A 12,603-nucleotide genomic window follows, 5' to 3' on the forward strand; every position below is an offset into this window, starting at 1 on the left:
CTTATATGCTTTTAATTTAAAAAATTCCAGATCTTTTAATTAAAATTCACATGCTTTGACACATGATACTACCGATGAAAGAGAGTAGGGCTTAATCAGTTAGTCGATAAACAAATTGGCTTAGAGACACACGGCTGTGTGATGGGGTGGTTTATACAACGGAAAAGAAAGTGCAACTGAGACTAGTACGACTAGTTTTCATCTGACAAGCCCATCAGGCGTATCTACCGCGTGAATAAATCTAACTACGACGTTGCATTATTTATGAAATTTCTTTGAGTTATATATATGAATAATATGAATATATATGAATAATTAATTTTCGGAAGTCATGATTATCAAAGATATCTTGATTGAAACATTATCGAGCTGTTGATGATTAACTTAACATGCTTTAAATTAAAGCTGAAAAAAAGAAGAGGCAATAATCGAAAAGCAGGTCTGTAGCTTCCGTAATTTAGATTAATTTCTAGAAAATAATTATGATATATATTAATTTTTTTTATAAAAATTAATGCAACAATGCAACATTCTCAGTTGATATTAAAAGTGACATAAAGAGTATTATTTCTATAGGCCAAATATATTTATTAAAATCATTTATTTATTTATTTAATAAAGTTAATATCTAATCGTTTATAGAATCAGAAACATATAATATCGTAAATACGTATTTGTGATCAAATTTTTGACATCTTATCTTTAGAAACTGTGCAGCATTTAATACAGAAATATATTCTTACCGAAATATAAATTTTATGTATATTTTCTTATTTTTTTATGTTATATAATTATTTTATATCATATACAAGAAAAATTTTTTTATTTTTTGAATAAAAAATTAATAACAAATTTCTTTACTTTTATCTTAAATTTTTTTAAATTCTTATTTTCTACTATAAAATACATATATTTTTTATAATTTTTAATTTAAAACATTTTATATTTTAAATTAATTTAAAATATATTCATTTAAAAGTATTTCACTGGTGAGTATATGAAATATATTCTTTGAAAAGTTTTTCACTTAAATGATTTCACTTAATTGATTTATTCATATCTTTATAAGACACTATCTAGTAACGTTATCTTAGATATACAAATTAATATGTCAAGTTTGTTTTAAAAGATGTACTTTATATAAGTAATTTAAAACAATTCCTAAAGCCAATTTATGCTTTTATTATACATCTATATTCGTAGATAAATTTTTTTAATTGGTAAATCTCATTTTTTTAAGTGTTTAAAGTTCTGTAAGTAATCCTTTATGATTTTTTATAAAATTGTAAATTTATTTTAACCAAACTAATCAGGTTTTATTATTTAAGGATTATTATAAATGGAGAAATATCATTCAAAAATTTGTGAGGCAAAATATCTCTATTGTTAAAGAATTTTGTTAAAAATTTTTTTGATAAAAGTTATTAAATTATAATTTTTATGTTAGACTTTCATTTAAATTTTCAATATTCATTTATGAGAACGACTATAGATAATTTAAAGGATTCATATATATTAATCGATGATTAATATTGACAACATGATTCATTAAAGTTCTTCGATCTGCAACAATGGTTTTTTTCATGAAACATTTTATTTCGTTTTTCATGAAACGTTCAGATGTAATTCAGATGCTCATTAATTCACGAGGAACCGGAAGTGATCAAGATCCGGTAGAGGAGAATTTTGGACGAGCGGGTGACAGCTTCCGCTCGATCTTCGTCGAAAGCGTTCGCCGGATTTCCGAATGATAGAATGTGCAGCTGATCGGTGAGTGGAAAATTGAATCGGAAAACCGTTGTGCGAAGGGTCATAAAAATTTTAAAATAAGAGATGCAATGCAGGAAATTACCTGTAAAATATTATATTCTTAGATGGCAAACTAATAAAAAAATGAGACGTAAATGATAATTAATGTGTTATTTTGTAGTAAATTGATTAATTAATGTAATGTAATTTTATGATTATAACAGAGAGCGTGCCTTTATGAAACAGTCTAAAATAAACAATATGAGATTATTAAATCCTCTATTTGGATTATTTATTTATGACGACAAATATTATTTTAAATATTTTTATCAAAATACGTGTACAAATTATATATTGATCATTGTTATAATAGATATAGATTTATTATTCGTATGCCTTGTACAAATTGTCTTCCTCCACATCGGAAAAATAATGAATCGTCCATTATTATTCGCTAGCACGCGACAGTATTGACAGGAATAATACAAGCAAACGAGATATTGTTAGTCAAGTTAAATCGAGTTAATTATGCAAGTATTACATTATTTTGTTGTAATACTAAGACTTGATATTCACTTAATATTCCACTTAACATGATCCTCAAAACACATCCGTTTAAAAGTATAAAAAACCTTTAATGACTGCGAACTTAAAACAGTTTCATTGATTCTTTCCGAGTATTGAATTCTTTATAGTGTACTCTACGTTGCATACTCTCATTTCTTTATAGTGTACTCTACGTTGCATGTTTGCGTTGTTCTCTCTTTACATGCCGAATGTTTGCATAACGTTTCTACAAACATTATTCGCAATAATCTTTTCCATTTGTTTCTTTTTTTAGGAATGGCAAAACATTCTCTGATGATCATATGCTTCATATGTTGCTACTTGTGCACTTTGATTGACATGACTGCTCCACATTTTCCGTGAGTACGCAATTACATTTTCTATATCGTACAGTCACACATATCTCATATCGAAAAATATTATAAAATTTATGCCGAAAATTTTAGCACAAAGAAAAAGAAGTACTTTGCATTTAAATTACATTTTTGTCGTTTAAGCTATGTTATTTTTTTTTTTAACTTTGATGTTTAAAAAGAGATTCCTAAGAATACGTATAATAGTATTTTAATGATAAGCTTAGAAAAAATTAATTAAACATAAATTATAAACAGATAAATTTCTTTAAATTGTAAAATAAATCCGTAAACTCTCTTTGCAATTTTTGTACTATAATACTTATTTTTTTATATATTGTGTTATATTTGATATTTGCACATAACATCTCTGGATTTAATAGTGAATATTGTATATATTGCGTACGTTACAATACTGCTGTATCTCAATCAATAGCTGCAATCACATCCTAATTGAACAAACAAAGTCGTGGAGTTATCAATTGTGATATCAATATATACACACATATATATGTATATATATAGCATCTACTCTCTGTAATAATAAAACTGCCGACTGACCGTGCTTGGTTTTGCAATCTGTGAATAATTTATGAGTGTCGTTGATGCTGTAATAAAAATCTCTATACCAGCGATTTCGTTGCCGAAGCTATTATTTAACTTTTAAGGTCATCGCTGTAAATTGGTCGCCATCCAAAATTAAAAGCTACAATGCAAAGTTCTTTTTTTCTTTTTTATCACGATTAGTGATTAACAATTCACCTCGTACCATTTTAGTAACGATGCAAGAATAAGAGATATGTTTGATAATAATTAATATCTTGAAGTAACTTGATGTTCTTGTCAAAATTATCAAATAAAAAATTTAGTAATGCATTAAATTACAACATTTTCGAGGAAGCTAGAAATAGACGAGAAAATTCTTGAAAGCCTTATTATGGATTATCAGCAAAACGGAATTTCACAGATTGATATAAGGCAAAACTTAAATGTATATATTTTATTCGAATCAAACAATCTCTTTAATCATTGATATATTTTTTATAATCTACATCTACGTTATGTGCTAACTACAATATATGTAAAATATAGCATAAGTAATTATTGTTAGTGAAGAAGTATTTTTTTACGATATAATATTAATTCCAATATTATTCAAAATTTTAAATATAAAAATACGTTAATCTCAAAAATTCTGAAAAATAAAAAGATTATTCTAAAAAATAAAATTTTTAGAACAATGTATAAAATTTTCCAGCCTTTTTCTATTCATTTGTGTAATTTCTTTGATTACATTAAAATTAATCTAAACAAGAATATTTAACAATATATGAAACAATATATGAAACAATACATTAAGAAAAATAAACTTTAATTACAAATAAGCTTGAATCCTGTTTCTTTATCAATATAAAATATGGCACCAAAGATTGCATGAAATGTGATTCATCACAGTCAAGATAATCTTTGATAAATAGACACGAAGAATGTGTGCACGCTGCATCCATTAGTAGGTTGCTTCTCATATCTTTTGATATTTCAGGGAGCTAGACTTCGATAAGTACGGAAAAAAGGAATCTTCCTTGTCGCTAAAGGACATTCTGCCTTTGAATCCGAAGCAGTATGATAAGCACAGAGCGCCGAAATTCCCCGGGCAACCCACTGTTGTTTATTTTCATGTGACAGTGCTTAGCTTGGATTCGATAAATGAAGAATCAATGGTAAATGAAAGACCGACATAAGCAGCATTGAGAAACTTCCTCGTTTATTAAATGCTCTTTAAAGTATCACATTTTTGCTATCTTTGTATTAAAAACTCTACTGAGTTATTTTCTCTATTAATGTTAATTATAATAAAATGTTTCTATATTTTTCAAGAAAAAGATAAAGACAATATAACATTTTATAAATGTATATAAAATGATATGAAATAATACATAAAAATTTGCCTCACACTCGTGAGTGATAAGATCATCTAAATTATAAATTATTCTTTTTCTATTTTATTTTTATATATAAATCTTTTTAATCACATAACGATTCAATAGAAAAATAACAGAAACATAATCAATCAACATTCAATAGAAACATATGATTACGCTTAAATATTACAAAATAACTTGAAAAATAACTTTGTCTCGCGAATCATTTTTCAAATTTTTTATGGACCCCAAATTTATGGCGGACGTATAGCTTGTGGAGACCAAACAAGTAAGGTTTTTCACTCGGGGTAGCATGATTATGTCACCTGGAAATAATTATGGTCGCACATAAAGCATAGCATTTGTGTTCACATTGTTTTTCCGCGGTAACAGACGTACGTGGCCGACATATTTCTCGCGCAGAGTTGGCGGGATTCTAGACTGCGGTTGCCGGAGAACATGTCCGAAGATTACAGAATACTCGACGTGGACTGGCTGCATAACATCTGGAGACCTGACTGTTTCTTCAAAAATGCAAAAAAGGTTACCTTTCACGAGATGTCAATACCAAACCATTATCTCTGGCTGTATCACGACAAGACATTGCTTTACATGTCCAAGTAAGAGCTATAAATTCTGACATTATTAAACTAAATTATTATTGATTTAGCAATAAATATGATTGTCAATAAATGTCAATTCATGATTTAACAATAAATCTGAATTTTACTCATATAAAGTATGTTTTAGAATTTATAGATAACATATTAATAACAATTAATAGTAATCAATAATAATTAATTAGAGACATTATTAGCTCGATAATTAAATATTCAAATTTGAAGATATTTATAACGCGATATATATAATATTATATAACATATTTACATAACATTTACAAATAGTTGAAATCAAATAATCAGATATAGCGTTAAATATGTAATGAAATGAGTTTCCAACTATGCGAAGATTATGTTTATTAATAGGATGATTCAAAAGAACTTTTTACCGCAATACAATTTTTTACTGCAATTATTTTCGCAGCGTTATTAAATAGCACAAAAAATAAATATAAATAAATATGAATAAATAAAATAAATATGAATAAAACAAACATTTTTCTGCAAATGAAATATTGTATAGTGTATATTTTCATAAAAAATTCAAATTAGTTTTTTAATAATAAATGACTTAAAATATAAAAATACTTGTCTAAGTCTTTTCTCTGAGAAATTTGTTAATAATATTATGATTAAAATTACAGATAATCAGAAAATGACGAGAAAAAAATAATTCCTAAAAATTATTGTAACATTTTTTGCAAACATATACATTTTTTTTCAAGAAAAAAATATGATATATATACATAAATCATAATACTTTGAAACATATTAGTTTATTCTTGTTATCATTATTATAAAAGCACTCCGCTTTGAGCGAATGAAACTATTGTAATGAAACACATACACTTTTAAGCCACGCATTAGAACCCGAAGAAAAACTAGAGTTCAGTCCATTTATTGTTAACTTAAATCGTCTTCGTAAAGTCCTATTAACTCTAAAGTTTCAACTGTTAAAATGATAAATGTGCACATGTGACTCTAATATTTCTTAAACTTTTGTAACATTTATATAAATTACTTTAAATCGGAAAGAGAAAGCAATATTTGAAATAATATTTTAAGTAAAATTTATTTTCTTACACTTACGTATAACTTTTTTCAAGTAATTGTATTGAATGTAATTATGTTTGTTAATATATAATTAGATGTTTAAATAATTGTGATTATGCAAAAGTATGTTGCATATCTTAGAGAACTTTCAATTACAATTTGAATAAATTAATTTTCTTAAATTTCTGGAATATTTTATCATTAATCAAAATATTGAAATATTAATCAATAATTTTCAAGAATACAACTTAAGTATTCAATTACGATATGTATTTTTAATTTGCACACATGTCGCGTATTTTCCTGTTATAAAAATCTCTTTATCTCGACTTTACATTTATATTCATTTGCAGACTTTAATTCAGCGTGTTGAATAGACAAGTTGTTGTCGTCCGTTCTATCAAATTTTATTGTCAATAAAATGATACAAATTTACCTTCTCTTGTTCTGAATGTTTTACATTGTTGAAAACAAAAATAGTAAAAAGTTTCAGTAGTGTTTGTCATTGTCTAAAAATAGCGCTATCGAGTAATTCACTCGGACTAGAGATTGAAATGCAATTTGATTAATGGATTGTATCACATGTCGAAAAACGCAATACTCGTTTTAGATTGACATTGGTGCTTTCCTGTGCGATGAAGTTTGAGTCCTATCCCCATGACACACAAATTTGCTCAATGATGATCGAGAGTCGTAAGTACATAAATATAAATATAAATCGTATATAATGTTATAATGTTTCTTAGATAATTTTCCAGAAAAAAATATGATAATATTTATGACACATTTTACTATTGAGATACTTATTCCTATAATTATAATTAATTATAACACATAAGATATGTAACTGATGATAGAGATATTAATTATATTTAATATAAAAATATTTAATATTCATCTGTTCCGATTCATCTGTTTAATCCGATTTTGTTGAAAACTGTATGATTTTTATAAAGCTGTTTTATTTATTTTTTATTATTTATTTAATTTTTTTATTATTATTTGATAATATCTTCGTCAACTTTTCTTACATATGATGATGGATGATTTTCTTGCAGTTTCGCACACGACTCAGGATCTAGTATTTCTATGGAACATGACGGATCCTCTTGTGGTTAATCCGCAGATCGAGCTACCGCAGCTCGACATATCGAACAACTATACGACTGACTGCACGATCGAATACTCGACCGGAAATTTCACGTGCATACAGATTGTCTTCAATCTACGTCGGAGACTGGGTTATCACTTGTTCCACACGTATATCCCATCCGCCCTGATCGTCGTTATGTCCTGGATCGCCTTTTGGATCAAGCCGGAAGCCATCCCGGCACGTGTCACCCTTGGTGTGACGTCACTGCTGACCCTCGGTAAGACCACTTCTCCTATATCCATTGCTCGCGTTAACTATTCATGATATTTACGATTAAGGTAGACTCTTTGTCGATATATAACAATAGTATGAATATCAACTAATCTGCTATTATAAAAAAATTTTAATACGAGTTCTTTGATTTTATAATATAATATAGAACTTTTAATTTCTGCAAATTTTTTTCTCTTGTTTAATTTATTGTAAGTTAAAATAAAACAAAATTATTTGCAGTAAGCATCATTATAGTTTTTTGTTTCGAAAACAGAAATAATTAGAATGTACAACACAAATAATTGACATTTGATATTAATATAATTCGCGAGAGATAATCATAAAAAGATAATCTCCAATACATAAATAAAAGATAGAGACAAGTAGTAAATTATATGCAATATATAGAATCATCAATATGAAAATCAAGGTTTAACATTTTTTCTTTCAGCTACTCAAAACACACAATCTCAGCAATCTCTGCCTCCGGTTTCGTATGTAAAGGCGATCGACGTGTGGATGTCCTCATGCAGCGTATTCGTCTTCCTGTCCCTCATGGAATTTGCAGTAGTGAACAATTATATGGGACCAATCGCGACGAAGGCCATGAAAGGCTATTCGGATGAAGATCTTCGAGAGGCCATCGATGATTTCAAGGTAAACGAGAAAAAGAGCTGTATGATATTTATTACAGCAAACTCGCTGGCTTCGCGAAATTGATAGTCGAGATAAAGCGAAATACGTGGCACCATTGCCTAAGAGTAATGCGATTTTTTTCGGTCGGTGTGATATCGCTCAATTGAATAAAAACACCTAAAATAAATGACACTACATTGTGAACCGTGACTGTGATAAATTATCGACATTCATGAAAATTATTGCAATAAATGTTAAAGTTATATCATTTTTCGTCTGGAAAGAGAAAAAGAAAAAGAGAGAGAAACATATCCAATATTACAGAAATGTGTTTCGAGCCAAATTTTTCCATTTGTAGATTATAATTCTGTTTCATGCATACGTAAAAAACTCATAAAAATTTACAAATAGCATCGGTATAATAGAAAGTGCCACTCAAAATACAGCTACTCTCTTAGACGATCACTCGTATAGTCTGGCGAGTAACTTGCCACTAGTAACTTTCCTCTTGAATAAGTTTCGAAGTTCTATTTTATTGCAAGCATTCATCCCCCGCTTCAATTCGCCAAAGCAATATCTGGTCTTTCCTTTTCTCCATGTAGTTTACGCAGACTTTGCAGTTCATCGAGCGCTATATATAGAATGCATCCTGTTTTCACTGCATCCGTTGCGCATGATATTTGCTTGTACTACTGTCCAACTGTTTACTTTCACTAGTTCTACGAAGATAAATCGTTTATACACAAAATATATGTCCTCTTTGTTGGACTAAGCTGATAAACAAAAGTTACTTCACAGTTAAGGATGTTTACTACTATTATAAAATGTGTCTTTTAATTGAGCAGATAAATTGATATCAGCATGCAATATTTGACCAAAATTTATTATTTTTATTTTATCATATAAACAGTATATTTATCATTCTTTATAATATACTGTTTATAATATACTTCTTTATAATATACTGTTATAATATACTGTTATGTTACGTGCAAATATAAAAATTATATAACATACACAAAGCTCTTGAAAATAGTTTATCTGTAAAAAAACAAATATATAAAAACATAAGTATACTCAATTTATTCCAGCAATGCAATGTAAATTCTAAAATCAATATTAAACCATATATGATTTAAAGATACATATCATTAAAAAACATATAACATTATATTAACATTGTGTTAAAAGATTTATCAGAAATTAAAATTTAATTTTTCTATCTATATTTGTAATTATATTACAATTATGTTCTTTATATAACAATTAATTATACTACTATTTGCGTAACATAAATATAATAATCCAATATATACGCACTTACCTTTTAATACAGTCTTGTGATTAATATAATATAAACTAATTGGAATGGGAAAAGATAAGCATGAAAGAAATAAATAGTACCCACATAAATTAATTTTCTATATTTATATGTTATTTCTCTTGTGATGCATTTTTAATTCTACCCCATAGACGCCGATGAGATCGGATGCTGAAAGAAATAGAAGTCCAATGAGGACACCGACTGTTCAGTACGAGCAATGCTGCCAAGGACGAGCCACCGCCATTTACATCGACAAGGTTTCCAGATTCTTCTTCCCTTTCTCATTCTTCATCCTTAACGTCGTTTATTGGAGCACCTTCCTGTAATATAACTTGACGAGATCTACCCGACTCAGCCGGAGTCTCAAATGTATTTTTATAGATATCGAATTTGGGAAAGTATACAATATACACATACATATACATATGTATTTCATACGCAGTAATAAACTTATTAAAACGAGCTAATGAAAATTGTATGCTATAACTTATCATGTGTAAAAAAAACGCAGTAGCAAATAAATGTAATAAAAATGAAATTAAATTTGCACATTTATTGTGAAGATATATTTAATAAATTATGATAAATTAGATTAAGCCTTTATACAAATTATAAAGTACAGTCAACTTTTATAACAAGTCATAAAATATTGCAAAATAGTTACGTATAAGGTACTTTGAAAATATATTATTCTATTTTTTTAAATATTGACTAATTAAATTTTTTTCATTATAATACAATTTAAAAAGCATGTTGTCTCTAAAATTTATAATTAATCTGTGCCATATATACATAGATTGTGACTGTGATTATTATTTAATATATGTGCTATTGTATCATTAATTTTTTGTCAAACATCATAGTTTATCGTATAAAAAGTTCATTAAAATAATGTGAATTTGCATAAAAAAACATCGTGCGGTAATTTAATCTGTATACCAATAATATCATATAATGCTTATACTATATATGTATGTTATAATATTGTAATCAACTAATTAATGTACACATACACATACAAGAATTACCTGTTTTTTGCACTTATTCACATAATGTTAAAATAAAGAAGAAAACACACGTCTAAATTAAAGAAGATTAATTTATATATTAATTTATAATAATATATATTTATGGCATTCTATATTCCTGGCCATAATATAAAACAAAATACATAAGTATAAATGACGATTAAACCTAAATTGCAATATTATAATATAAAAATAATATAACAAGTTTAATTTCTACTAAAATTCATAAACATATTTTTATTAAAATTTCAATTGGAATAAAAAATATTTGATTAATAATAAAACAGAGAATTTTAGATATAATTCTAGATATATAAAAAATCTTTGAAGAAATTTAATAAAAAATTATTGGGAAAAAAGAAGAATGAGAATATGAAAAAAATTAATTTAACTGATTTTTATACAATATGTATAATTATATAATTAGTAAAATATATTATTCTAAAATTATTGATAATATGCTAAATTATTATCAAAAATATCACAAACATTATTTAGTTATTCTGTCCAACAGCACTAAATCTCTTGTAAGATAATGGAGCGCATTGTCTGACACATTACGGAGTATTACCACTGTGGCAGATCATTATCGCCTGGTACACTAATAAATTGAGCATTTACATCTGTGTTTCTCAACCTACAATGCAAGATGTGTAGTGTGCTCTACACACACAAATAATTTAAATAAGTTTAAAATGTTTATAATATAAATATAACTTTGTTAAAAAATACAAATAGATTTAAATAAAGATTTGAAGAAACTGATAAATAAAAAAACCTATATCAAAAGGAACACCTATATATAAATGTAAATAAACTTTAATAATATATTCCTAAGGTTGTTAGATAATATATTTTATATTTAAAAATATAAAATATAAATGTAATAAATTACACAAATTTAATAATTAAGAAAGCTGAGAATTTTAGGAAATACATATATTTGATAAAGATGTATTATCCAAAGTTATGGATCATATATTTACTTCTTCATACTGTAATTTTTATTAATAAATATAAGAATAGAATGATTATTATATTATCTAAGTACCTTTTGATTATATTACCCACTCTTTTCATTATTTAAATTTCGGGTCATCCTTGCACAAGCGTTTTTTGGTCGAAGGTCTACAATGATTGTAAATTTAACAACAGATTCTTAGCGCAGATCAATACTGCAATATAAAGCTAAGATGCGATAAAACAGATGAAATCAAGCGCAGATATAAAATTCATAACATATGTATTCGATAGTAGCAATTAAATAAAAAATAACTATCAATATAAATATAATGTTTATATAATCAATATAAATATAATGTAAATATAATTTGTTTAAATAATTTAAATAAATAAAATTATATTGTTTTTGCTGTAATTTTTATATTTTTCCTTGACATTTTAGTTATTATTTACGATATTATATTCATATAGTAAACAGCAACAACTCTCAAATCTTAAATATCGTTTTCAAATAAATAATTAAATCTAATTAAATATAAACGTTCTAAATATAACTTTTAAACATAATAAAATAAGATAAAATCGGAAATTCTGCCTTTCCTTTTTTAAGCAACCTTTAAAAGTGTAAGTGAATATGTGTATCACAAATCAGAATTTTTATTGTTCTGCTAATTTTATTTCTAATCTTTATAAAAAGTAAATAATTCTCTCCATAAATAATATTTTAACGATCTTGCTGATATAAACAGCGTTATGTGGTATTGTAAAGAATTATATTTTCCTAATCATTGTATGTAGTTTTCTATAATCAATAACTATTAATTCTATTATCTAGATATTCTAGAAGATATGAAATAGCAGTTTTATTGTTTTTATTAATTTAGGGTTACGTAATTGAATTTCATATTATTTCTTAAATAAATTAACCTAATGAAGCAATGAAACAAAGTTTTTCTTTCTTTCTCACGTCTCGATCTTTAAGTGGGAATATTTCTTCTATTAATAAATGTGAATATAATTCA

At 26.3% G+C, this 12,603-nt stretch overlaps 1 protein-coding gene across 1 annotated transcript; it reads left to right on the plus strand.

The window, feature by feature from the left end:
* The first annotated feature begins 325 nt into the window (after positions 1-325).
* On the plus strand, positions 326-10,015 carry LOC105249472 (glycine receptor subunit alpha-2). Its single transcript, XM_011254982.3, has 9 exons — positions 326-439; positions 1,621-1,770; positions 2,591-2,675; positions 4,213-4,390; positions 4,985-5,211; positions 6,875-6,957; positions 7,323-7,634; positions 8,082-8,287; positions 9,740-10,015. The coding sequence occupies exons 3-9, from the start codon at positions 2,593-2,595 to the stop codon at positions 9,914-9,916; spliced, it is 1,266 nt and encodes a 421-aa protein (XP_011253284.2). The 5' UTR covers positions 326-439; positions 1,621-1,770; positions 2,591-2,592; the 3' UTR covers positions 9,917-10,015.
* The last annotated feature ends 2,588 nt before the right edge of the window (positions 10,016-12,603 follow it).

Source organism: Camponotus floridanus, unplaced genomic scaffold (genome assembly GCF_003227725.1).
Source record: "Camponotus floridanus strain SB8 unplaced genomic scaffold, Cflo_v7.5 scaffold10, whole genome shotgun sequence".
NCBI classification, from domain to species: Eukaryota; Metazoa; Arthropoda; class Insecta; order Hymenoptera; family Formicidae; genus Camponotus; species Camponotus floridanus.